The sequence below is a fragment of the Sorex fumeus genome, unplaced genomic scaffold (assembly GCF_029834395.1).
Source record: "Sorex fumeus unplaced genomic scaffold, SorFum_2.1 ptg000019l, whole genome shotgun sequence".
Classification (NCBI taxonomy): Eukaryota; Metazoa; Chordata; class Mammalia; order Eulipotyphla; family Soricidae; genus Sorex; species Sorex fumeus.
The window spans coordinates 13407278-13434499 of record NW_026606076.1 but is presented as its reverse complement, the minus strand read 5'-3'; the positions used below and the strand labels follow the sequence as shown (position 1 = coordinate 13434499).

The window sequence follows — 27222 nt, the reverse complement described above, 5'->3', positions numbered from 1 at the left end:
TTGTATTTTTGGTTTTTAGGTCACACCCAGCAATGCGCAGGGGTTACTCTTGGCTCATGGACTCAGGAATTAACTCCTGGAAGTGCTCAGGGGACCCTATGGGATGCCGGGAATCGAACCCAGGTTAGCCACGTGCAAGGCAAATGCCCTCCCCGCTGTGCTATCACTGCAGCCTCCAATTCTGTTCTTTTTTTTGTCATCTGTTTTTGTTTTGGCGTCGTCACACTGGGTGATGGACAGAGCTGATTCCTGCCTCTGTGCCCAGGACGTGCTCGAGGGACCCTCTGGGATGTGGGGAGCCAACCCTTGGACCAGCCGTGTACAAGGCTGCAGCACCCTCCTTGCTGCTCTATTGCCCAGCCCCTGGTTTTCTATATTCTTGTTCCTGGAGCATTATCTCTTTCCTTCCTGTTTTTTAGACACTTTGTTATTGTGGGGGCGGGACCCTAGAACAGCCCTTAAGGTGCTGGCCTTCCACGGGACAGACCAGGGTTCTATTCCCCCGTACCCCAAACCCAACCGACCCGCAGTGACCCCTGAGTGCAGAGCCAGGAGCACTGCCGCGGCTTAGCTGGTGTGTTCATTTTTGTGGGGGGGTGGTTTGGGTCCCACCCGACAGTACTCAGGGGTGCCTCATTGGGGGTGTATGTCGTCTGTGGGAAGGAAGATGGTGCTGGAGTTGGCTGTAGATGGGCACCTGCCTCCTCCCCCCCACCCCCGGGCGCTATCTCTCTGGCCTCTGGTCTTTGAGTTAGATTTGATTTCTGGTGTGCAGCGTAGTTGGAAAATGTGGGCTACATTTTACCTTTGACCTCATTGGTGATGAGCTCTCCAGGCAGCCACAGGAGGGGTGATGACCAGGTCTCACCTAGCTTGCTTTTTCTTTTTTTTTTCCTTTTTGGGTCCCACTTAGCAATGGTGGTCAGGGGTTACTCTTGGCTCTGCACTCAGGAATTAACTCCTGGCAATGCTCGGGGGGACCATATGGGATGCCCGGGATTGAACTTGGGTCAGCTGGGTGCAAGGCAAATGCCCTACCCGCTGTGCTATCGCTCCAGCCCTCCTGTCTTGCTTTTTGTCTTCTGTGTGCTTGGGGGCCACACCCAGCAGTGCTCAAGATGTACTCAGTGCTCAGGGCTTCTGCCCGGCTCTGGACTCAGGAATCCCTCCTGGCAGTGCTCAGGATGCACCCTACAGGATGCTGGGGATCTGACCCAGGTGACCTGCCTACAAGGCAAATGCCCTCTTTGCTGTGCTATGGGTCCAGCCCTACCTTTCCTTCCCCATCTGACCCCCCATTTGGGGAGACCCACACCTAGCTGTGCTTGGGGATCCCCACGTGGCAGGACAGGCTCCCACACGCAGAGCATACTCTGCCTCCGTTCCAGCCATCTCATCACCCCCGCGGCTTTTTGCACCTGGAGCTTTTTCAAAGTATTTTTTTCTTTCTTGAGGGCCTTTTTGGGTCACTCCCAGCGATGCTTGGGACTGACTGTAGCTCTGCACTCAGGAACCACTCCTGGTGGTGCTCAGGGGACCCTGGTGGGGTGCTGGGGATCAAACCTGGGTCAGCCTCAAGGCAAATGCCCTCTCTGCTGTATTCTGGCTCTGGCCCCGATGACAGAGTATTTCTTGCTGTAATCACCTCCTATCTTGTCTGTCTCTTCTCTAAAATTGCTACCCTGAGATTACTCGGGTGTCGGGGCTGGTGGGGACGCGGTAGAGAGGAAAAGTGTTTTGCTGAATCCTGTATCCTCCAGACTAGAACTGTTGCTGGTATGTGGCGAGTTTTCAAGAAATATTGGTGGCATGAATGAGTGAATGAATAAATAAACAAATGAATGAATGAGTGAACGAATGAATGAATGAATGCATGAAAAATGAATGAGTGGAGCTGAAGCAACAGAACAGTGGGCAGAGTGCTTGCTTTGCCCAACCCGGGTTAGATCTCCAGCACCCCATAGGGTCCCCCAAACCCCGCTAGGAGTCATCCCTGAGTGCAGAGCCAGGAGTAACTTCTGAGCACTGCTGGGTGTGACCCCCCCAAAAAATTGAGTGATTGATGATATGTGATGAAGGAAGGAACAAATAAAGGACTGAGTGAATGGGTCAGTGCATGAGCGAGTGAATGAATGAATGGATGAGGGAGTGAGTGGATGAATGAAGGAGTGAACGAATCAATGAGTGAGTGGAACCGAGGAGGGGGAAAGACAGCAAGTGTCCCCGTCTTACAGAACCCAGAGTCTCTTGTAATCCCCTCTCTGGACAGCAGGGGACGCCGGAGTCCAGGACCCAGTCGGCGGCGCCCCCCCTCCCCCACCCCCGCATCTCCCTGGGATGCTGGGAGCTGGGGACAGGCACGCGGATCCAGGGGACGAAAACCTGCAGGCGCTGGGGGCTCGTGTCCAGCAGGCACAGGGACCCGAGAAGCTCGTGGCCTTCCGAGTTCTCCCAGGTGTAGCTTGAGGGCCTCCAAGACGCTGAGGAGGCCCCCAAATAAATCTCCCTGTCCTGCAAAACCTCCTGGGCACTTCCTCCCATTCCCTTCGTGTCTTTGTGTTTTTGGGGGCAAGGGGGGGACGACTTGGGGAGGGGGGCTGAGGCACCTCTGCGGGTGACCCAGGATGATCCCTGGCAAAAGTCCCACGCCAGTCCTTGGCACCACCTCCAGGCCCCCGTTTCCTCCTTTAAAGTAAGTAAAGTAAAGGCCCTCCCGTTGATCATCGATATGCTCGAGCGGGCCCAGTAACGTCTCCATTGGAGACTTTGTTGTTACTGTGTCTGGCATATCGAATACTCCCGGTAGCTTGCTGGGCTCTCGAGAGGGGCGGAGGAATCAAACTCGGGTCGGCCATGTTGGCTGCATGCAAAGCAGACGCCCTACCCGCTGTGCTATCGCTCCAGCCCTTTAAAATGTTTTTTTTTTTTCATTTTTATTCATTTATTTATTGCTTTTTGGGTCACACCCGATGTTGCACAGGGGCTACTCCTGGCTCTGCACTCAGGAACTCCTGGCATTGCTCGGGGGACCATATGGAATACTGGGAATTGAACCCCGGTTGGCCGTGTACAAGGCAAATGCCCTCCCCACCGTACTCTTGCTCCAGGCCCTGTTTTAAATTTTTAAAGGTTCGAAGCCTAAGAGACAGTACAGCGTGGGAGGTGTTTGCCTGCCTTGGATGTGGTCAGCCTTGGGGTTTTGTCTCTTTCCTGTTGTTGTTGGTTTGTTTTTTTTGAGGGGGGGTTAGGGCTGGGGCCACACCTGACAAATACTCCGGGGTCACTCCTGGCTCTGCACTCAGGAATCTTTCCAGGTGGGACTCAGGGGACCATATGGGTGTCAGCGATCAAACTTGGCTTGGCTGCGTGCAAGGCAAGTGCCCTTTCCACCGTACTATCTCTCTGGCCAGGACATGGGTTCTATCCCCAACACCCCATTAGTAGCGGTCAGGAGTGAGCACAGAGCCACGAGTAAGTCCTGAGCAACTCCAGGAGTGGCCCCAGAAAACAGAGAAAGTCGGAGGGAGAGAGAGAGAGAGAGAGAGAGAGAGAGAGAAGAAACTCAGCTTGTATTTTGTTTTGTTTTTGAGCCACACCTGGGTGATGCTCAGGGCTGACTCTTGACTCTGTGCTCAGGGATCACACCTGGCAGTGCCTGGGGGACCCTACGGGATGCCGGGGGTCGAACCTGGGTTGGCTGCATACAAGGCAAATGCCCTCCCGCTGTCTTATTGCTCCAGCCCCAGAGATCAGTATTAAGTCAGTCATTCTCCTTACACTGCTCTGTGAAAACCGGGTTTGATTTCGGGGCTGTCCTTGTTGGGGGCAACTCCACATTCTGTGTTCAGTCACTCCTGGAGACGCTCCTGGTGGGGATGGGGGGGCGGTCACAGGGATTGAACTCAGATCTCCTGTGCACACAGCACATGTTCATCCTGCTGGTCACCTCCTGTCCCAAACCCCAGTCCTTTATGCCACTGAGCCAACGGCCCGGAGCGCGGAGTGCCGCTTTCTCGCATGAAGAATGGCGATTGGTTCCCGTTGGGTTAATCAATGTCATCAAGTATTTATGCCCTCTAGTGTCGGGGCTCCATGCCAGGGCTGGAAATAGCACGGCAGTGGAAAAGTAAGTACGCAAGCCAGGCAAAAAAATCTCAAATTCATGGAGATAGTTCATGCAGAGTTCTGAGTGCCAAGGCCAGCATTTCAGACCATCGTTCTGACTGACAAACTTATTATACTCCTCAATTTAGTTTAGTTTGTTTGAGGGCCACAGCCAGCAGTGCTCAGGGCTGGCTTGCGCCTGGCTCTGCGCTCAGGGGTCATTCCTGGCGGGCTCAGGGGACCCTATAGGGTGTCGGGAATCGAACCTAGGTTGGCCATGTGCAAGGCAAATGCCCTCCCTGCTGTGCTATCATGCGGTCACTCCAGTTCCATACCGCAATATTTCTTTTTGTTTTGTTTTGGGGCCACACTGGACAGTGCTTGGAGCTTATTCCTGGCTCTGTGCTCAGAGATCACTCCCGGTGAGGTCAGGGATTGAACCCAGGGTGGCCGTGTGCAAGGCAAGCACCCTCCCTGCTGTACTATGGCTCTGCCCTACACCCTAGAAATGTTTCTATTTCTAATCATGTCATATTGCCCTTTTTCTTTTTGCTCTTTGGGTCACACCCAGCAATGCAGAGGGGTTACTCCTGGCTCTGCACTCAGAAATTACTCCTGGCAGTTCTCGGGGGACCCTATGGGATGTTGGGAATTGAATTCGGGTCAGCCGTGTTCTATCTACCTGCTATGTCTGTCAGCTGTGCTATCGCTCCAGCCCCCACATTGCCTTTTATTTAGTAATTTTTCACTGAGTGACTGCTTGTTTTATGTTCTTGTTTTGGAGTCACACACAGCGGTGCTCAGGTCTGACTCCTGGCTCTGTGCTCAAGGATTACTGCTGGTGGTGCTCAATGGATTGGATCTTCTGGGGTGCTGGGAAATCAAACCTGGATGAACCGCGTGCTAGGTGAATTCCTTAGCCACTGTACTATCTCTTTGACTCTCATTAATCAGTTTAACCAGTGTATCAAAAATTTTAACTAAATATATTGAGCATTTTATTACATTGCATCATATGTAATTATATATAGATACATTATAACTTTTAGGGGTCCACACTCTGCTGTGCTCAGAGCTTGCTTTTGGCCCTGTGGTCAGGGATCACTCCTGGTTGGCTTAGAAAACCCTCTGGAGTGTGCCCGGGATTGAACCTTGGTTGACCTCTTGCCAAGTAAGGGTCCTACCTTCTGTACTATCTCTGTGACCCAGATACATTGTAATTGTATTGAATCATCATAAAACATTACCTAACAATGCTATATTTTATAATTAAAATTAGTATTATAGTTAAAATATTGTGCATAACAAAATTATTTTATTAAATTTACTTTAGTTTTATTTATTTCCTTGGCTTTGGAACCACATCTGGCAGTGTTCAGGGCATACGCCTGGCTCTCTGCTCAGAGATCATTCCTGGCAGGGCTCAGGGGACCGTGAGGGATGCTGGGATCTATCCTTAGCAGGCCATATGCAAGGCAAAAGCCTTACCCGCTGTACTGTCTCTCCAGCCCAATAAAATGAATTCAGTAAAACAAATTCATAAATTCTGATTGTTTATAAACATAATTTGTAAGCATAGCTGGAGGCAGGGAAGGGGTGTTACTTTCACCCATTACAGCTGGCGGTGCTCAGGGGACCATATGGGATGCTGGGAATCGAACTCGGGTTGGCAAGGCAAATAAATGTCCTACCCGCTGTACTATCGCTCCAGCCCCCAACCACCTGTGATTCTCAGTCCACCTTGGTAGGAAGTTCAGTGCAAGGGTCTGATGAGGGGGCGCTGGGGCGCCGGGGCCACATTCTGTCCCTTACCCAGAGGACCAGCATGGCTGGAACTGAATCCATCGGGATTAGGCGTCTGCTCTAACCGCAGTACTATCTCCCTGACCCATTATTAATATTATAGTTATACATTACAAGAAAGATAGACTTTAATACATATTATAATTTTTTCTGGTGTGGGGGGTCATATCTGCGGGTTCTGGGGCTTGCTTTGGCCGACCATGCAAACCACCACGGAGCAAACCCAGGCTTGCAAAGTATGTGCTACAACCTCTAAAGCTATTCCTCGGGGTTCTCTTTTCCTTTTTTTTTTCATAAATAGTCTCTTCACGCCGCTATTTCCATCTAATATTTGGGAGAGCGGTGTTCCAAGAGAAAGAAGCGACACTTCCACTTATGAGCTTCAGGGGGCGCGCGCGGAGTCCGCGGGGGCGGCTCCCTCTTGGGCCTCGCCTCCGAGTTCTGATTGGCCATTCCGGAGAGGCGCAGTGACGTAGCCTTAGTCCCGGCCCACAGGGCCCCGCCCCGTTCCCGCCCTCGAGCCCGGATTGGCGGCGCGCAGGGACGCTCGGCCCCGCCCAGACCCGCCGGGCCGCGCCTCCCCGCGCCCGCCCTCGAGCCCGGATTGGCGGCGCGCAAGGACGCCAGGCCCCGCCCCCGGCCCGCCGGGACCCGCCCCCCGCTCCGGCCCACCGGCCCGGATTGCCGGAGCGCGCGCTGCGCGATGACGCAGGGCCCGTCTGGCCCCGCCCCTGGCCCGCCCTCCGCCCTCGGGCCGCGGCTGGTTGTTGTTCAGCCGCGCGGCCGCGCTGGGCTTCGGGTCCCGCGTCCACCGGCCGCGCTGTCCGTTCCGCGCGCGGCCATGGAGCTGGAGGTGTCGGACGAGGCGGAGAGCGCCGAGGCGGGCGTCGTGACCTCGCAGGCGGCCTGGGCGGCGGAGAGCGGGGCGGCGGCGGCAGGTAACGGGCCGCTGGGGCTCCCGGATGGACCGGCCGGCATCCCCCCGCCCGCACGCCCGGGGGACGCAGTGGACCCGCCCGGGCGTGCAGGGGGGTCGCGGCCCGCGGGGGCGGGGGCCCGCGCGGCGCGCGTGGGGTGCGGTGGGGTGCCCCGGGCCGGCGCGGCTGCCCAGTGCGGGGGGCCTGCGCGCTGGCCGCACGGCGTCCGAGGGTGCGTCGCGGGGGAGGTCGGGGGGCTGCTCGCTCCGCGCCGGTGCGCGGGATCGTGCCGGGGGGCCGAGCCCTTTCCGGGACGTGCCCCCCACCCCCTTCTCCGAGCAACCAACTGCCCCGGCCTCGCCCCTTCCCACCCCCTTCCCCCCGACCGTGTAGGAAAGGCTGGCGGGGGGCGGGGGTGGGGAGTTGTCTTTGCAATGTGGGTCGCGTTCTCTGTGTGTATGTGGGGGGGGGACGAGGGGGGATCCCGGGGCCCAGGCCTCAGTTTCCCCTTTGACAGCAGGCGGGCAGGGCCGCGCTCGCTCCCGGGTGGGTGCCGGGAGCGCCGGGTCCCTTGCGGTGGGGTTGGGGGGGCCGGTGGCAGGCGCCCCCTCTCTCCGCGGGGCGCCCGGGCAGGTGCGGGGAGCAGTGGGGGGGCTCGCTCCGACCCGGGCCCTGCCTTGGGGGGGTTGGCGTGGGGCCGCGGTCACGAGCGGGACACTTCCGGCGCCCCGCGGTCCTCGCGGCCCCCCAGCATCCTGGCTGGCGGCGAGGGCGCAGCCACCCACCCGGGCCCCCGGCCTGGAGCCCCCCGGAAGCCTCCTCGGTTAGCGGGCGCGGGTGGGGACCGGAGAGGGCGGAGGAGGAGGAGGAGGAGGATGCGCCTTCCCGCTGCCATCTGGCACCGCCTGGCCTGGCCGCTGACCGGCTGCTGCCCACCGTGCTGGTGCCAGCCGGCTCCGAGAGGGGTTCAGGCTTCCTCCGCCGACCCCGCCCCCCACCTCGGTTTCTGCTGCTGTCCCCTCCTCCCTCCGCCCTGGCCAGGTCAGCGCCGGCTGCCCGGGACCCCGCGCCGACTGGACTGCCGGGTGCAGTGGGGCGCGGTGAGCTGGCTGGGGACAGTCGGAGCCAGAAGGGACAGCCTGGCCCGGGCTGGAGCCTCCCCTGCCCAGAGCGGGTGGCCGCAGGTGTGGGAAGTTTGCCGGGACTGTCCCCCTCCTCTTTTCCTGCTGGTGGACCCCACCTGGGGCTGCAGCCTGCCAGGGTTCTCGGTCTCCTCACTGCTCCCCTTTGGGGGGTACCGACCCCACCTCCACCTGGAGTCCACGCCTGCACCCTGTCCCGACCCGTTGGGAATCGCTCCCTTCAACAGTCGGTCGTTCCTTTTTGTTGGGGGCGGTTGGGGGTCACCTTCTGGTGGTGCTGGGGTGACCCTGTGGTGCAGGGGATGGAGCCTGGCTGGGCCCCGCCCGCAGCCCTCTCTCCCTCTCTTCCTCTCCTCCTTTGAGTCTTGTCTGGAAGAGTCTGGAAGAGTCTGGAATCCGCCTGTTTTCCCCAGACTCTGGGTATTACCCGTCATTCCTCGCACAGACCCGAGTGAGACACAGGCACCAAATGGCCTTCCAGGCAAATGCCTGCCTCAGTTTCCCCCCTGGCTCTTGAGGGCAGTGAAGCTCGCTTACCCAACCCGAGTTGGGTGAGGCGGGGGCTTGGGGGTTCCCTGGGGAGGTGTCTTGGACACTGAGCCGTGAGTGACTGTGGCTGCGTTGGATTCTGCTCTGGGGCTTGTGGGTTGGGGTGGGGACAACGCTACCAGTGGTGGCTCTGACAGGTCCTCAGGAGCTTGGAGATGCCTGTAGCTGTCAGGGCTGCGGGTGGGGGCGGGGGTGGCGACTGGGGACTTGGGTGCTGACACACGCCCTGGGGACAGAGCAGGGGCTAGCGGGGCTAAATTCCCCACGTGGGGTCCAGAACCTCCAGGAGTGACCCAGTGTGACCCCCCCCCGGAATAGCCCCTGAGAAACGTCAGGTGTGTGTGACCCACAGGAAGTAGAAAGGCTCCCAGGTTCTCGCGGGGCAGGTGGGGTGCTGGTCAGGGGATCTGGGGAGCACAGGTGCTGGGCTCCTTGCAGGGAAGGAGCAAGGAAGTGAGGGGTTTGCGGGGCGGGGGTCCTTCTGAGACCCTCCCCTCCCCCCTTCACCCTGGCCTCCCCCCACCCACCGATTCTTTCCTTCTGCGCCTTCCCCCCCACCCCTTCTTCCCTGGCCCTTCCCTCCTGTCCCTTCTCCCCTGTCCTTCCCCCCACTTCCCTCCTGCCCCTTCTTGCAGGAGGCTGCCAGCCCGCCCCTCCTCCATGGGATCTGGTGGCAGGGATGTCACTGTTTCTTCTCCAGAACGGGCGCTGCCCGCCCACCTCACTCCTCAGCCACCACCTGGTCCAGCTCCTCTCCCGTCCAGCCTCCTCCCAGGCTAGTCCTTCCCGCAGCTTGGCCCAGAAGGTTCCCCGAAAAGCTGGCGCGGGGCCTTCCCTCCACCCACAGTCGGCCAGAGACCCCCCCACCCAGATCTGGGCCTGGCCCCTTCCTCCTGTCTACTCCCTTCAATCAGAGCCTCTCATTTGCCTGGCCCCTCCCTCTGCGTGTACCCTCTCCAATCAGAGTCCCCCACTTGCCTGGCCCCGCCCTCTCTTCCTACCCCCTCCAATCAGAGCCTCTCATTTGCCTTGCCCCTCCCTCCCTATCTACGTCCTCCAATCAGAGCCTCTCACTATCCTGGCTCCTCCCTCCCTGTCTACCCCCTCCAATCAGAGCCTTCCATTTGCCTGGCCCCTTCCTCCCTGTCTACCCCCTCTGATCAGAGCCTCCCACTTGGCCGGCCCCCTCCCTCTCTGTCTATCCCCTCCAATCAGGGCCTCCGTTTGCGTGACTCCTCCCTCTTTGTCCTTTCCTCTCCAATCACGGTCTCTCACCTACCTTGCCCTGCCTCCTCGTTTTTCTCCCTCGCCAATCAGGACCTCCCACCTGCCTGCTTCTCCCTGCCCCAGGGCCTTTGCACGGTCCCTGCTCTACTGCTTCTTGTGGATCCCTGGGGCCCCCTTCCCCGACCCTTCTGCCTTGCTGCACCCTCCTCCATCCCCTGTCCTGCCCTTCCCTGTCACCTAGCACTTAACCACATGACAGGGCTCTGCTGGCTGCACTGACGTCCTCAGCCCTCCTGAGCAACTTCCCCAAGGGATCCCAGCACTGCCTGGAGTGGGCCTGGAGGGGCAGGTGGGGCTGCCCTCTGGGACATCCCCTTGACCCAGGTGGTGATGTGAGGTGATGGAGTTCCTCACCTGTTGTCCCCTCAGGGCTCCTGGCCTGGGGCCGTACCTTTGTCACTGCTGCAGGGTGCGCTTCTGGGGGACTGTGTGCCTGCTTCTTCCGGCAGCCGGAGCTGTGCAAGGGGGCGGGGCGTTCAGAGCTGGGAGCTGGGGTCAGGATAGAAGTGACAAGACAAGTGGCTCTGTCCTGGATCTGTCACTGAGCTTTCTGGGCTGTGGCCCTCTGTCCCCCACTCTTCCCCGGGCCTCAGCAGGGAGGGAGACTACGCTGTCCCCAGCCAGAGCTGTAGAGTGAAGTGAAAGGGTGTGGCCTTGAGGCAGACCAGGGCAGCAGGTGCAAAGGCCCTGGGGCAGGACCACAGTCCCCACCCCTGTGATCTGGGGGTTGCAGTGGTGTGAGGGCACTAGCAGTGAGTGTGCTGGGGACCAGGACCCCATGAGTGATAGGCGGCAGGTGGGGACTGGGAGGGGGAGCGGAACTGAGGCCTTCCGATCTTTCTGCAGGATGAGGAAGCAAGGTGGCATGGCCTGGGGTGCCCACACTATGTCTCAGACAGCAGACCCAGACCCTACCCGATGGACCCGGGGTGTGCATTGCTCTGGGGTCAGGCAGAACCCACTGACAAGCAGCTGTGGGGGCGCAGGGCCCAGGGACACCCATGGGCCCTGGCCTACTGCCGCGTGTCTCCTGACCAGCTGTGGGCCCCACCCTGGAGATCCCCTACCCGCCACCATCTGAACCTGGGGGCAGGGGGGTGGCAACTGTCTGCGGGGATCAGTCACACCCTCAGGGTTCCCTGGAGGACTTAGGGTCCCTGGGCCCACGGGGTGGAAATTTGGGGGCTTGATGAGGATTTGGGGACGGGTGGGCAGGAACCACAGCATTGGGTCACCATGGTGCCCTTGTCAGACCCAGGCGCCTTTGGGGAAGTGGCCCAGCAGGGCCTGGGGGCTGGGCGGGGCCAGGCCACTGTGTCATGCCAAGCACACACGCGTGTGCGTGTGTGCGTGCGTGTGTGTGTGTGTGTGTGTGTCTGTCTGTCTGTCTGTCTTCTGGGGGTGAGCCCCACCACAGGCACAGAAGCAGGACACCCACAACACATGAGGTGACGGAACTGCCTCCCAAGGAGCGAGGCGGAGGTGGGCCCAGGGCAGGCACATGCAAAGGTCCTGTGATAGCCTGATGTGGGAGGAAGTAAGGGAGGGCAGGAAGAGGCCTGCAGGTCCTGGAGGACATTGGGATGTATGTGTCTGGGGGTGTTTGCCCACTAGCCCTCTTGGGGCAATCTAGGGGATGCCAGGTGGGCACTCAGTGAGAGCACCTTTGTGGCGCTAAAGTTCTGGGATTGGGGTGAGGGAGGGGGAGGTTGGGACTGGGGAGCCCATTGGCTTCTGGAAGGTTCCCCGGCTGCGGTGTCCTCAGTGGCGGGGGCCAGGGGGTGTCTCTGCGCGGTCCCTGCTTGGGCAGGTTGGGGGCGTGCTTGCTTCCACATGGTTCTGTGGGTCTGGGTCGGAGCTGGGCGTGAGTGGTAGTGGCAGGACTCAGCCGCATCATTGGCGCCCTGAGCCCCCAACCTCGAGCCCCTCCTCTGGGCCCTTCTCTCCCCAAGGTCCAGTGTCAGGCTGGAGGTTCACTTGGTTTTGGTTTCGGTTTTTGGGTCACACCTGGGTGGACTCTTGGCTCTGTCCTCAGGGATCACTTCTGGTGGTGGTGGTGGGGAATCCCTGGGGAGGCAGGGATAGAACCAGGTCAGTGGTCACATTCCTGGCGAGGCCTCTCCCCCTGTCCTATTGCTCGGCCCCAGGAGGGTCACTTAGCTGTTTCTCTTGTGCTTAGGGCCACTCCTGGCCCAGGGGTCTGGGGTTGCTCCTGGTGGGGCTCTGGGGCCCTCTGCAGTTCCGGGTCTCAGTCAGGCTGCGCCCCCCCTCCCCCAGACCCCGCAGGTGCTCCTCAGGCTTCTTGGAGACCCTGTTCAGGGACGCCCATCCTAGCTCCCAGACTGCGGTCTGAGCTGCCCCGTGAGGCCCAGCTCTCGGGAGGCTGCGTGGAGCCAGGGATGCAGGGCCAGCCAGAAATGCACCCCAGAAGGAAAAGGAAACAGCCAGGTCACCACCCAGAGTGTGAAGCTTCAGTTTTTGTTTTATTTTATCGGGGAGGGTGGTGTTTGTTTTGTTTTGGGGCCGCACCCTTCAGTGCTCAGGGCTGACTCCTGACTCAGAGATCACTCTTGGTGGAGTTTAGTGGGACCCCATGGGGTGCTGGGGATTGAGCCCCAGGTCTGATGCATGCAAAGCAAGCGTGCTACTGACTTTTATTTATTTATTTTTGTTTTTTGGGTCACACCTGGCGATACACAGGGGTTACTCCTGGCTCTGCACTCAGGAGTTACTCCTGGCCGTGTTCAGGGGACCCTATGGGATGCTGGGAATCGAACCCGGGTAAGCCGCGTGCAAGGCAAACGCCCTACCGGCTGTGCTATCACTCCAGCCATTCTACTGACTTTTATTTTTAATGTTTGTTGGTTGGGGGGGGCATACACTTGGGGAGCTTAGGGGCTATTCCTGGCTCTGTACTCAGGAGTCACCCCTGGTAGCGCTCAGGCGACCCTGTGGAGTGATGGGAATCGAACCCAGGGTAGCCGCATACAGAGCAAGCGCACTCTCTTCTGTGCTGTCCCTCCAACCCATTTCTTGACCATGCTCCACCCCATGGCCACGCCCCATTCAGCACCGTACATCACCATGACCACGCCCACCAAGCCAAGTCACCATAACCATGCTGGCCAACCACACACATCGCCGTTGCCACGCCCACGTTACTATGGCAACACCATCGCTCCACCCCACATCATCTTGGCCACTTTCATCACTGGCCGCACCATCATTGCCCGCCTACAGCTCCGCCACACCACCAGGCCACGCCCACTATCGCCCTAGGCTATCTTGGCCACGCCACGCCCTTATGTTACCATGGCCACGGCTGATGGTGTCTCCCATCATCACTCTCCCATCACCCCATCTTCACGCCTTTTTCCTTGCTTCCCCCACATCACACACCGACCCCCACATCTTGGCCAAGCTCAGATTTTTTGCCTTTAAATTTTTTTTTCTTTTGATTTTTGGGCCACACCCTGCGATGCTCAGGCCTGACTCCTGGTTCTGCAGTCTGGGATCACTCCTGGTGGGGCTCAGAGGATCCTGTGGGGTACAGGGCGGAGGGGTGGGGATTGAACCCGTGTTGACCGCGTTCAAGGCCAGAGCCCTCCCTGCTGTCCTATAGCTCCGGCCCCAACCGGGCCCAGTTTTCAAAGCAGGTCACGCTTCCCCACACTCCAGACCCCACCTCTTGTCTCTGGAGGGTTCCATCTGGGCCTGTTGAAGACCACCAGGGAGGGGGAGGGGGCGCACGGGTGGAGTGTGTCTCTTTCAGTGTCCTGGGTTCCTGGGTCCTCCTCCATGTGGCACAGGTTCAGGGTGTGTGTGTGTGTGTGTGTGTGTCTGCTTGCGCGTGTTTGTCCTTACCCCCTTGGGGACCATCCTGGGGTGTTCCAGGACCCTGTGTGCAGGGCCTGTGTTCCAGCCCTCCCTCCATGCCCTCTCCCTGGCCCCGGTGACCACGGTCACTGCCATATATGACAGGAGGCCGGCCCCTTGGTCGGTGCTTGGATCCGGACCCTCCTGTGCAATGTGGACCAGACAGACCAGCGGGAAGCACCTTGCTGGACAGGGGAGCACAGATAAGGGAGCACCGCCCAGGTTCTGTTCAGAGGAGGAGGGAGCACGACCCAGGGAGCACAGAAGTGGGTCCCAGCAGTAAGAAAGGGAGCACGTGAGGGTCCCGGCTGTGGGCGCGGGAGCAGTGCTGAGGGAGCACTCGTGGGTCCAGCCAGGTAGGCAAGGGAGCACGGATGAGGGAGCACAGAATGAGGGTCCCGGCGGTGGACGAAGGAGCACAGACGAGGGAGCCCGCCGCAGGTCCTGAGGCTCACGGGGGAGGGTCAGGCTGGTGCCTGCTGCCGCCTGCGCATCTGCCTGCCCAGCAGGGGCGGGCCTGGTAGCGTCTTTCTTGGAGGCTGGCCGTGGCTGTACCTTTTGGGACCGTGACCCACTGCCTCTGTTAGTCCAGCCTGGTGCTGCTGCGGGCGCAGCCGCGTGCCGCGTCCTCCTGGCCGGCACAGAGATTGCTCAGCGCTTCTTTGTGGAACACTTGTTTGTGCTCTCGGTTTGTTTCTTTTTGCTTTTTGGGTCACACCCGGCGATGCACAGGGTTACTGCTGGCTCCGAACTCAGAAATTACTCCTGGTGGTGCTCAGGGGACCCTGTGGGATGCTGGGGATCGAACCCTGGTTGGCCACGTGCAAGGCAAACACCCTCCCAGCTGTGCTGTCGCTCCAGCCCCTGTGCTCTCGGTTCGACTGGGAGAGGGGCGAAGAGGACGAGCAGGCGGTCCCCGGAATCCCTTTCGCTTTGTGGGTGAAGGGGTCGTGGCACTGGCCCTTCACACCGCCTTGCCAGCAAGCGAATGTGGCCCGATGCCAAGGAAACTGTATTTGTAGAGGAAGAAAAACAAAAACAAAACTCTCTTCGTGGAAACGAGCAGGGGCCAGGTGTGGGGCCCAGAGTGGGTTTTGCTGCCCCATTTCCCAGCAGTGTCTGGGGGGCGAGTTTGAGGCTCTTGGAAACTTCGACTTCCTCGTCTGTACTCCCCCCATCCCCCCAGACTCTCAGACTGTTTGATGATGCTTAAGGTAAAGATTTCTAGCAGAAAGTCCTGCAAGGGAATTGTTGGACAAAGGGCACACACGTGGAGCTGCCTCCCTCTTGACTAATGACACAGTTGTAGTGCCCTCCCACTCCTGAACCCTGTCACCTCTTTGCCAGCAGAGGACAGTCCTAGTTTCAGGTGGAGGAGCAGCCCGTGCAAAGGTCCTGGGGCCATACCTGTGCCAGTCGGCACAGAGGGGAGCACCGAGAGGAGGAGAAGGGAGAGGGTGGCACTTCATCTCAGTCTGTGCTCATGTGCTCATGAGTCTGCCCTCGGGCCCGCCACCCCAAAGGTGAGCGGTTCAGACACGGGTGACGGGCCAGAGCCATGATAGTACAGTGGGGCGTTTGCCTTGCACACACCCAACCCAAGTGTGATCCTGGCATCCTGTAGGGTCCCCCCCCCAGCCCTCCAGGGGTGATTCCTGAGCACAGAACCAGGAGTAACCTGCGCATAGCCCAGTGTGACCCAAGGACAGGGGGTGAACCTTGACCTGGGGGTGGGGTGGGCTCAGCCCCTAACCTGAGGCAGGGTCTCAGCAGGGCCTGGTCAGGGTGCCGGCTGGGGTCTTGCTGGCACCCCCCACACTCTGCGGGGAGCCCCCCTAGTGTGGGGCTGTGTCCCTGCGCCCTTTCCTCCCCTCCCCTTGGGATGTTCAGGGGGGGGAGAGGGAGGGGTGGGGCAGCCCCTCTGGGGTCTGGGCCCGGGTGGGGGCGGCGACATGCCGTGAGCAGATCTCGGCCGACCCCCCCTCCGGGAGCCGCGCTGAGCGCGAGGGTCCGAGCCCGCGGGGCTGGGGCGCCCGGCGCTGCGCGGAGTAAAAATATCCCGAGACCTCGGCAAAGTGGGGCGCGCAGCGGGCGGGGCGGCCGGCGCGTGACGGGCCTGGGGGCGGGGGCGCCGGGGATCTGCAGGGTGCGGGGCGCCCTGGGGATCTGCGGGGGGGTGGGGGGCTCCCGAGGGGGCGCCCTCGGGTTCCTGGGGGCTGGGGGCGCCCCCAGGGATCTGCGGGGGGGCCCATCCTCAGGGGCCTGGGGGCAGGGGCGCCCTTGGGGATCCGAAGGGGATGGGGGCCGTGGGGGTCCTGAGGGTCTGTGGGGTTGAGCGCCCCTCGACAACTGCCTGCCGGAGGGCTCCCGGCGCCTGCCCCCCCTCCCTGAGGGCGCCCCTGCCCCTCACCCCCTGGGGTGCTTTCTGAAAGCCCCAGAAGGCGCCCCGGCCCCCCATCCCTGAGTGCACCCCGCCCCTCGCGTTCCCACCCCCTCCCTCCCAGGACGCTCCGCCCCCCCCCCCCCCCCCGCGGGCCCCAGAGAGGCGGGGCAGTGCTGAGCAGTCAGGTGACAGACCTGGCCCCCAGTCGTTGGGAGCTGCCTGGGGCTCCCACCCTCACCCAGTGGCGCCACGTTGCAGGGGACGGACGGCCGTGCTGGTCCCTCTCCACGGCTTACCCCAGGCTGCCAGCTCGACGCCAGACACCGCGCGTTTTCACCTCTCCTGCACAGTTTCCCCCTCCAAGAGAGCTCAGGGATGCATTTCCAGGCCAGGCCCCAGCCTGGGGCTCAGGGAACGCCACGCGCCTCCATCACCTCCAGGCAGTCCTCCTGGGTTTCTCACCTGACAGTCACCTTCCCGGTTACTGGGCGGGTGCTTGGATCCTCCAGGAAGAAAGAAAGGACCTGGGGTCCGGTGGGGAGCTCAGGGGAGCCAGGAGACCCCTGAAGGCGGAGGGAGGGAGAGTTCCGGGAGAGTGGGTGGGGTGGGAGGGCAGGGTAGGGGCATGACACTGGACCTGGCCTCCCGCATCCCGAGGTGTGCGGCCACATAGCTCAGCCTACTGAAGGGGGGGTCTGCTGGGGGGCATAGGGCAGGGCCCCCAGGAGAGCAAAGCTTCACTTCTGGGGAGAAGCCCATGGGGGGAGCGGAGGGGTATGCAGGTGCTTCAGTGGGCAGGCGGCCCCCCGCCCGCTCACTGCACCCCACTCCCCTGGGGGCCCCGCTAGGGAGCCCCCCCGGCCTCCTGGGTCATACCAGATAGACGCTCTGGGGCCTCGGGAGAGAGCGGCGCGGGGAGGGCCCTCGCCTGGCACCCCGCAGGGGTGATCCCCGAGCACAGAGCCAGGAGTCAGCCCTGAGCACCATCCAGGGTGACCCCAGCACAACCACAAAACACTAAGTTAGCCCTGAGCACAAGACCAGGAGTAGCCCCTGACTTCCTGGGGTGGGTCCGCAAAAACATTCAGGCAAGAAAAACTTCAGCTCCGCTGAGTGGGATGTTGGAAGATTCTTCCCTCCGGGACCTACAGTGGCAGTTTGCCGTTTGCCTCTGGCTGTTTCCATCCTAACCCGACCTAGTCCTACCCACCCGTCCACCCACCCATCCATCGCCCACCCGCCAACCATTCATCCGCCTGCCTATCCTTCCTTCCACCTACCCACCCACCCTCTGTCCATCCATCCACCCATCTGTCCGCCCATTTGTCCGTCCGTCCATCCATCCATCCATCCTTCATCTGCCCCTCCCCCTCCCCATCATCCCCTGCGCCTTCGCCCCGGCCCCCTCCTGGCCTCCCCTGCCCCGTCTCTTGGGGGGACACATCTCTGCGTTGCGGCCACCTGAACCGGTCCCCGACCAGATCTCCCAGGGGCATGTGTGGCCTCCTGTCCGGCTGGCCGAAGTCTGATCTGCGGCCGGAGCCATAGGACAGGCGCCAGGGCGCTTGCCTTGCATGCGGCGGACCTGGGTTCAATTCCCAGCACCCTGGAGGCTCCCCTGAGCCTCACCGGGAGTCAGCCCCGAACCCACCTGACCCCCCAAAAAAGAAAAGGGCTGCGCAGCGGCAGAAGTGGGAGGGTGCCGCCTCTGCCCACGCCGGTGCCACCCGCAGTTCCATGCCTGCTGGGGATGGCGGGAGCCTGGCCCCGCAGGCAGGATCCCAGATGGGCTCACACACCTGGAGGTCACCGCCAGACTGCGGGTGGGGTGCAGAGGGCACCGTCGGGAACTCTGACGCAGAGAGGGACCCAGGCGCCCCGCCTCATCTCCCAGCTCATAAACAGCCCCTCTCCTCCCCCCCTTCTCTCTTCCCCTCTCTCTCTTCTCCCCTCTCTCCTCTCCCTCCCTCTCTCTTCTCTCTCCATTTCTCCCTCCTTCCCTCTCTTTCTCTCCCTCCCTTCCTCTCTCTCCCTTTCTCTCTGTTCTTTTTTTTTTGCTTTCTGGGTCACACCCGGCGATGCGCAGGGGTTCCTCCTGGCTCTGCACTCAGGACTTACTCCTGGCGATGCTTGGGGGACCCTATGGGATGCCAGGGATCGAACCCGGGTCGGCCCGCATGCAAGGCAAACGCCCTGCCCACTGTGCTATTGCTCCGGCCCCCCTCTCTCTCTGGTTTGGGTCACGCCAGGCGATGCCCCGGGCTGGCTCCTGGCTCTGCCCTCCGGAATCACTCCTGGCGGGGCTCAGGGAATGCGGGGATCGATGGGAACCGGGGTGGCCGGCTGGCTGCGTGCCAGGCGAGTGCCCTCCGTCCCTGCCAGCCACCGCTCCTGCCCCCCTCCCCCTCCCCGGCCAGTCTTCCCTCTTCCTTTTTCTCCTGTCCTGTGGTTCTGGCAGGCCCTGCCCTGGGCCTTGGTGTCCCGCCAGGCCACACCCTGCCCTGCAGTGGCCGCCCAGGTCCCCGACCCTTTCCCTTCCCCTCTCGGGTTTCAGTGGCAATCATGCCGCTGCGGGTCACGTGCTTGCAGGGGTGCGTGTGTGCGGGCTGCTCCCTCCCGGGCTTCGGGTCCCACTCGGGGCCTCCCGGGGAGCTGAGCTCTGCTGACAGCCTTTCCGCTTGCCCGGGTGCTGAGCTGTCGGGGCGCCTGCCCTGACCCCCCTGGGCGGGCGTGGGCACATCCGGAACTTGTCCGGCCCCGCCCACTCCCTGGCAGTCCACCGTGGGGAAGTGAGGGTGAGGGGGCCCCCGGCTCGCAGGTTACCCGGGAGGCATCTGCACCCACAGGCCCCGGGAGGGGGACCCGAAGCCGCCACCTGCCCCCCACCGCCAGCTCTACCCCCCAGGAACCAGTGGCCAGGGCTGTCCTGAGCACAGCCTGGAGTGTCCGGCGCCCCCTCCCCCTGCAACACCCACGGTCAGCAGCCCGCTGGGCAGGGCGCTGTGACGCAGATCTTCCAAGCCACGAGCACTTGAGGTGTGATTGCTGGAGCCCCAGGACCTCTGCGCCTCAGCTACCCTGGCTGATGACAGGGACCCTCTCTCTGTGCTGGTGGTTGGGGAGGCATGGCCCCCACGGAAGCACTAAGTGGAGGGGCGGATTGATATAGGTGGAAGCGGCTCAGAGGCAGCGACTGTTGTGGGAGAAGATCCAGGAGCCACTGCTGCTACAAAGGCCCTGGGGCAGCTGGGAGCCCCTGCTAGTGCAATGACCCTAGGGCAGCTGGGAGCTGCTTCTGCTTGTGCAAAGGCCCAGGGGCAGCTGGGAGGAAGCAGGAAGAGGCCTGTGGGGCTGGAGCAGGGTGAATGGGGGAGCACTGGTGAGGGCCTCCTATCCTGCAGGGAGGAAGACTGGGTCACCTGGGGGAGGTGGCGGAAGTAAGGACAGGGCGTCCTCTGGGGTGCACAGGGCAGTTGGCTGGCCTCGGCTGGGGTGGGGGCTGGGCAGAGCACGTGCAGGTGCTGGGACGCGCCCTTCTCTCTCTGGGTCTGTCCTTCGCCTGTCGGTCAGTGTTGGCTGGGGCCTGGATGGCATGGGAGGGGTCACTCCAGGCGCTTCCTGGGAGGTGGGGCTGATTGGCTAGAGCCTGGCTTGGGGGGGCTCTGTCACAGCCACCCCCTGCACCCCGACCTTGAGCCGCCACTCTCTCCTCTGAACCGGTCTGCTGAAAGTACCAAGCCCAGACGCCCATTTGGGACGAGAGAGCAGCAGGCATCCTGGGGCAGAAGGAGAAGATTCTAGAAGGAGTTCCTGGTGGTAGGGTGTGTGTGTGTGTGTGTGTGCGCGCGCGCGCGCGCGCACACAGCCAGGCCCCAGCCAACACTGACCAACAGGCGAAGGACAGATCCAGAGAGAGAAGGGTGGCACCAGAGGATGTCCTGTCCTTACTTCCACCATCTCCCCCAGGTGACCCAGAAGGTTCTAGAAGGGGGAAAAGGTTCTAGAAGGAATCCCTGGTGGTGGGTATGTGGTGGTGGGTGTGCAACACCAGAATGTTCTAGAAGGAATCTCTGGCAGTGAGGGTGGGTGCAGCAGAAGGTTCTAGAAGGAATCCCTGGTGGGGGGAGGTGTGTGAGGTGTGTGTGTGTGTGTGTGTGTGTGTGTGTGTGTGTGTGTGTGTGCAGCAGCAGGTTATTTCTAGAAGGAATTCCTGGCAGTGCGGGGGTTGCGGGAGAAGGTTCTAGAAGGAGTCCCTGGTGGTAATAAGGGGTGCAGCAGCAGAGCCCAGGGGAATGCGGGGCAGAACCAGGCCCCCAGGGAGCAGATACGGGCCGCGAGGAGGGGACAACGGGGCTGGCGGGGTGCAGAGGGGCCGACAGGGGTGCGAGCACCAATGTCCGGCGCCAGGGCCTCTGGGGTGGCTTTCCAGAAGGTTCCGCGCGCCCTGCCCCTTCCTGCCCTCTTCCTCCCCCCCTCCCCACACCCCCGGCGCCTCTGAATTGTTCTGCCCGGGAAAGTCGGTGTCAGCGCCGGCCCCTTCCGCAGCCGCCGCCTGGCCTCGGGAGGGGCCGCCCGGGCCGCAGCAGCCTCAGTTTTCCCGCCTGCGGCCTGGGTGCGGATGAGTGCATGGAGGGGGGTCTGGCAAGTGCCAGAAGGTTCTCCCCTGGTCTTCCAGCAGGTGCCCCCCCACCTCGCCTCACCCGTCCCAGGGGCGCCCATCTGCACCCCCGGGGGACGCCCACAGCCTCGGCCCTCCCTCTGGGGGTGCACGTGCACCCCTCCCCGCCCCGCAGGGCCCGGGCCACCCCAACCCTCGCCCCCCTTCCCCACAGCCGGCGCCAGTTCCGTCCTTGCTGAGTCAAACCCTGAGTCACCCGCCTTGCTGGGCCTCACTCCGCCCCCGGGGAGCCCGCCGGCCGCACCGCACCCCCGCGCGGGGGGGCCGCTCGGTGCTTTCCCCGCGGCGGCCGGCAGAGGGCGCGCGAGCCCCTCCGCTGCGGCCCTGCGCACCTGGCAGCCCGGCCCGGTCCTGCCCGCCGTCACTCCCTGCTCCAGGCCTCTCTCGGCCCCTCCACCTCCTCTCTTCCTGCGCGCCCCCCCGTTTCCTGTCGCACACCGGCCCCACACTGGGGCTGGAGAGATAGTGCCTTGCACGCTGTGACCGGGGTTCGAGCCCCGGCATCCCGTAGGCTCCCCTGAGCCCCGCCAGGAGTGACCTCCTGAGTGCAGAGCCAGGAGTCGGCCGAGCATCACTGGGTGTGGTCCCCGAATCAACACAATTAAAACTCCTCCCGCATTCGTTGGGTCTCTGCCCTGGGCCAGGCAACCTCCTGGTGCCACCCGTGCGCGCCAGGGCTGGGGCTCCTTCGAGCCTCCCCCAGGGTCCAGCCTGCAAATCCACGACCCTCCCTCGCATCCCTTGCAGCGGCAACCCCTGGGGTCTGCCCCTCCAGACCCTCCTGGCTGAACCCTGACTGCAGGGGGGAATGGAGGGAGCCTCGAGGGCCCCGGCATCCAGCATGTGTATCTGGGGGAGATGCCGGGCCCCCACGCATCTCCTGGGAGGTCAAGTGCAGACGTGACCTGGGGGCACCCAGTGCCCAGCCTCCCCTTCCGCCTGACCTGGCTCTTTTCTTTATTGCTTTTTGGGTCACCCCCCGGCGATGCACAGGGGTTTACTCCTGGCTCATGCACTCAGGAATTACTCCTGGTGGTGCTCCGGGAGACCCTATGGGATGCTGGGAATCGAACCCGGGTCGGCCGCATGCACGACAAATGCCCTCCGCGCTGTGCTGTCGCTCCAGCCTCAACCTTGCTCTTTTCTCCCTCAGGTCTGTCTCAGAAGAAGTCGGCCTCTATGGAGGTGAGTGTTTCCGGGCACCTCGTCCACCAGCTGCCTCTTAATCAGAGGCCTGGGAAGCACCAGGATTGTGCCCTCGCCCCCACCTCTGTGCTCTGCTGTGTGGCCTTGGGCGGTGCCCCGCTGTCTCTGAGCCACAGCTGCAGTGCTCCCCAGTCAGGCCCAGGAAGGATTCTTGCTCCTACTGGGGTCTTCCCGGAGGGGTCGCCCTGGGCGCAGGGCGTGCTGCTGGAGACTCGGGTCTGGGGCGGGGACGAGGGGAAGGGGGACCCTGCGGAGGGGTCCTGCGACTGTTAGGGGAGCCCCTGCAGGGAGAGGGGGTGGGGTGGCGGTTCCTGGGGTGAGCGCGCCCCCTGGTGGCCAGTGCGCAGAACACCGGGAGCTGGGCAGTGAGTGGGTCTTCAGGCGTGTGTTGGGGGCGTTCCCTGAAAGGGGGCTGTGGCATGCTCACAGTGGGAGCCCCCGGGGGTCTCTCAGATGAGAGGGGTGCCTGCCTGGGCCTTGAGCTGGCTTCCATCATCACCCATCCGGCATGCCTGCACCCCTGAGAGCACCCCAGCCCGGCAGGGGTCCCCAAGGCCCTCGGAAGGCACCAGGGACCTCTGTGGCTGTCGCAGGAAGTGGGGGGCTCCTGGCATCAAATGCTTGGAGGCCAGGGGTAGGGCTCAAGCCCCCTCCCCCCAACCCCTCCCCGGCCGGGATGTAAGCAGAGCTGAAGAGGGACCCCACAACCCCCCCCCAAATCAGCGCTGACCCTCCTTGGCCCCTGCAGCTGCAGGCCACTGCAGGGCGTGCCTGTGTAAGCCCCTTTCTCCCAGGGTTTCCAGAACATTCTGCCCCTCCCCCACCCTGACACCTGCCGCCTCCTGTTCCCTCCTCTGCAGACCCCTCCAATGACGGGCCAGCCGGGCCCTGGCCACGGCAAGAAGCTGGGTCACCGGGGCGTGGACGCGTCGGGGGAAACCACGTACAAAAAGGTTCCTCGTAGCCCCCAAGCTACCTTATGGGGGGTCCCCTGAGGTCAGAGCCCCCTGTGCTGGGGGGAGGGCAGGCTGGTCAGTCGCCACCCCAGCAGACCCCTCTTCTCTTGGTTGGAAGCTGGGCCGAGCGGGGGGCTGGCACCGCCTCCGGCGCCCACCAGGGCACCCGCACATGTGTGACCCTTGTGTCTAGGGCCAGATGGGAAGTGTGTGGTCATCCCGGCGGCCAATTCCAGAACATACCATCTGCCTCCTCTCCTATTCCTGTCTGGGGAGGGAGAGGGAGAGAGAGGGAGGGAGGGAGGAGCATGTTCTGGATGTTTCCGGCCCCGGGATGCCCACCTTAGAGGGTCTTGGGGGTCAGATTCTCTCCCTGAGGGTACAGGGTCATCGGCCTGGGGTCAGCACCTCCCCGTTTCCGGGTATAGAGGCGTGGTCTTGATGTATTGGTCCCCCACCCTACCCCTCTGCAGACCACCTCCTCCACACTGAAGGGGGCCATCCAGCTGGGCATCGGCTACACGGTGGGCAACCTGAGCTCCAAGCCCGAGCGGGACGTGCTCATGCAGGACTTCTACGTCGTGGAGAGCATCTTCTTCCCCAGGTACCATGGCCCACTCCGCCACGAACCCCCACTTTGCAGCACGTGGCGCAGACACACTCCCCCCACCCCCTGCCCGTCCCCGGCTCTGCCATTGAGCGGGGAGGAGGGCATATTGTGGGGCGCTTCAGGGGCCCGGGAGGCTGCCCTGTCGTGTGCCAGCCATGGGCTTGGCATGCAAGAGCCTAGGGCCGGGCAGGTGGCCCTGTGGGTGGAGTTGGGGTACCCCTGTCCTCAGCACGCAGCCTCCGAGTCCTGCCTGCACCGGGCTGATGTGCGCCAGGCCCTGGTCACCTCCCATTGGCTGAGCACAGTCACATGACCACCTCCCGGCCTGAGACCACCGGCCCCTGGCAGAAGTGCCCTGCTTGGGAGTGTTCAAGATTCCCATGGCCCTGTTGTCCTGAGTCCCGTTTTGCTCTAGAGTTTGACTTTATTTTTATTAATTTTTTCCTTTTTTGGGTCACACCCAGAGATGCTCAGGGGTTACTCCTGGCTCTGCACTCAGGAGTTTCTCCTGGCGGGGCTCAGGGGACCATATGGGATGCTGGGAATCGAACCCAGATCAGCCACGTGCAAGGCAAACGCCCTACCCACTGTGCTATCGCTCCAGCCCCTTACTTTATTTTTTTTTGGAGGGGTCCACACCCAGCTGTGCTCAGGGGTCACTCCTGGTGGGGCTCGGAGATGCCGGGATCGATCCCCAGGTCAGCCGCGTGCAAGGCCAGTGCCCTCCCAACCGCACCGACATCACTCTGGCCCCACCAGGGGTTCAGAGACTTTGGGATCCAGGTCCTCCAGGGGGCTGGGGCCGGGGTTGGCGCCTGGCGACCCGCAGAGCCATGCCCTTCACCAGAGATCCCCCTCTGCTCCTTCCTCCGCAGTGAGGGCAGCAACCTCACCCCTGCCCACCACTTCCAGGACTTCAGGTTCAAGACGTACGCGCCCGTGGCCTTCCGCTACTTCCGGGAACTCTTTGGCATCAGGCCTGACGATTACCTGGTGAGTGTGGCCGGCAAGGGACACGGTAGCACCCGCTGGCCCAGGACCACTCGCCCCCGGGACTCTTTCATGCCCACCTGGCCTCCAAGCAGGGTTCTGGAGTCGTGGGCTCTGGAGCACGTAGCATTTCTATGGGGCATGTAGCAGGGCACCCCGTCATACAGGGCCGGACATGGCGTCCCCCCTCCCTCTGGGAGCACCCCCTGCAGCATCCTGGGTGTGCCGTGGGGGGTATGAGCAGAGCCCCTCAGCCCCGATCTCCAGAGACTCTGACGGGCAGCCGTGCCCCGTCCCACCCGCTCACGGCAGTGCAGCCTGGTGGGCGCCGCCCCGGTCCCACCCCCGCGCACGTCTCTGTCCTTCCTGCCAGTCTGCTGGCACTCCCGCCCTCTGAAATCTGGGAGCGAGGGACTGGCGTGGACTCGCCCCCACATTCACACACCTGCAGCCCCCAGCAGGACCGAGGGAGCTCAGGCTGTTTCCCAAACGAGAGTCTGCGGTGGGGGGCGGGGATGGGGGCTGGAGGCACCCCGTCCCAGGGCTGCATCACCTGCCGCAGAAACCCATGTGCCGGGCTGGAGCGAGAGACGGTGGGGAGGGCGTTGGCCTTGCGCCTCCCGGGCCGACTCAGGTCCGACCCCAGCACCCCGTTGGTCCCCTGAGCCCTGCTAGGAGCGCTCCCTAAGTGCAGAGCCAGGAGTCAGCCCCAGGGACTGCCAGGTGTGGCCCCCAAACCAAAAAGAAACAAGAGAACGACATCTGTGTGGTCTGCTGTTCGTTCCCACACAACCCCACCAGATCCAAACCCCCTGCCAGAGGCTGGTTCTGTTTTTTTTTTTTTTTTTACTTTTTGGGTCACACCCAGCGATGCTCAGGGGTTCCTCCTGGCTCTGTTCTCAGGCATCACTCCTGGTAGTGCTCAGGGGACCCTATGGGATGTTGGAAATCGAACTCGGGTCAGCTGCGTGCAAGGCAAACGCCCTCCCCTCCCCACTGTGCTATTGCTCCAGCCCCCAGAGGCTTGTGCTTGCTCCCAGCCACACCTGCCGGCTGTTGGGGGCTCAGGGGCGGATGCTGCAGGCCCTGGCCCCCGGGACATGCCCTCCCCCACCCCCACTTGGTGGCTGCCAAGCACCTGTGTCGGCTGTGGGTAAAGCAGGGACAGATGGCCTTGCTGGACCGCTGCCACCTGAGCCGGGCCTCTGCCAGCTGGGGCCCAGGTCCCACCCCACAGCCTCCCCCGCACCCCCCACGTCTACAGGGGGCCTGCTGGGCTCACAGCACTCATGCTCCTGATCTCCCCCCTCCCCCCCAGGGTGTGTCCTCAGCCAGCACCCCAGGCCCCTGCAATGCTCCCAGAGTCTCCCCAGGAGCCCCTCTGCCTTCCTGGGCCCCCCGTAACCGCACAGCCCCCCCCCTTCCTGCCTCTGCTCCTGTGCCCGGGCAGCCTTGTCCACTGTGGGTGCCCTGTGACCCTGCCCATCTGCCACTGTCCTCCAGTCTCGCCGACCCCACTGGGTGGGGAACCCAGCCCCCGGGGTTCCCTTCCCTCACCCTGTGACTCCAGGGGGGTCCAGGAGGGGCTTTTGGCCACCAGTCAGATCCTGCCTGCATTAAGCTGTAAGTGGTGGGGGGTACCCCAATGTCACCCAGGGTCCAGCCCCCCAGCCCCAAAGCTCCAGGTGCCATTTTTCTGTTGTTCTATATTGAGGCCACACCCAGAGATGCTCAGGGCTCACTCCTGGCTCTGTGCTCGGGGATCACTCCTAGCAATGGTGGGAGACCCTAAGGGTTGCCGGGAATCAAACACGTATTAGCTGCATGCAAGGCAAATAGCCTCCCTGCTGTCCTGTGGCTCCAGCCATAGGAGAATTCTAGTTCCCACCCCCCTGGACATAACCAGCCACTTCTGCCCACAAGTCACTGTCCAGTGCTCCTCACCCATCCTAGCAGAGAAAGCCACTGGCCGGGAGTAGGGGCTGGTGTTGGACAGGACCTGGAGCCCTGGAAGGGAGCTGACCCAGGGGCCGGGGCCCCCAGGACATGGGTGGCTTCAGGCTGATTTAGGAGCAGGGTCCGGGGCACTGGAAAGATCCTCTTCCTTGGGCCGGCCTCTGCACCCTGCCCAGGGGCATGAATCCACTGCTGACTGGACACCGTGGGGAACCAGTGACCTCCAGCGTTCTCCACCGTCCCGGGGCTGGGGCTGTTAGCACCCTGTCGGCCTGCTCACCTTCCAGCCCTGCTTCTTTTAGTACTCGCTGTGCAACGAGCCCCTGATTGAGCTGTCCAACCCGGGCGCCAGTGGCTCCCTCTTCTATGTCACGAGCGACGATGAGTTCATCATCAAGACCGTGATGCACAAGGAGGCGGAGTTCCTGCAGAAGCTGCTACCCGGATACTACATGGTAGGGGGCGGGGCTTCCTTTCCAACCCCGCCCCTCCAGCTACCCCAATAAGGGTGTGGCTTCCTTCCCCTTGCCCCGCCCCCTCGCTCCCAAGGGGTGTCGCTTCCTTCTGGCCCCACCCCTCCAGCTAGTAGGTGGTGGGCGTGGCTTCTCTCCTGCCTCTCCAGCTACCAATGGGGAGGTGTGCCTTCCTTGCTCCGCCCCCTCCAACTTCTCAACATTGGCGAAGGGGTGTGGCCTCATGACCACCCTCTCCAGCTACTAGCTGGTGGGCGTGGCTTCTCTCCTGCCCTTCCCAGCTACCCAGTGA

The 27222-nt window shown here is 62.4% G+C and overlaps 1 protein-coding gene across 2 annotated transcripts in view; it reads left to right on the top strand.

Moving 5' to 3' along the window:
- Window positions 1–6650: 6650 nt before the first annotated feature.
- Window positions 6651–27222, top strand: part of PIP5K1C (phosphatidylinositol-4-phosphate 5-kinase type 1 gamma) — a 37974-nt gene continuing 17402 nt past the window's right edge. The window contains exons 1-6 of one of the 2 annotated variants that reach the window (XR_008792260.1): window positions 6651–6845; window positions 21893–21924; window positions 22806–22898; window positions 23375–23505; window positions 24387–24504; window positions 26760–26912. Coding sequence is in view for 1 of the 2 variants with exons in the window: in XM_056112759.1 (XP_055968734.1) it covers window positions 6749–6845; window positions 21893–21924; window positions 22806–22898; window positions 23375–23505; window positions 24387–24504; window positions 26760–26912 (624 nt within the window). In the remaining variant the exon portion in view is untranslated. The remainder of the gene's footprint in view (window positions 6846–21892; window positions 21925–22805; window positions 22899–23374; window positions 23506–24386; window positions 24505–26759; window positions 26913–27222) is intronic. The other variant, XM_056112759.1, reaches the window with a different exon arrangement.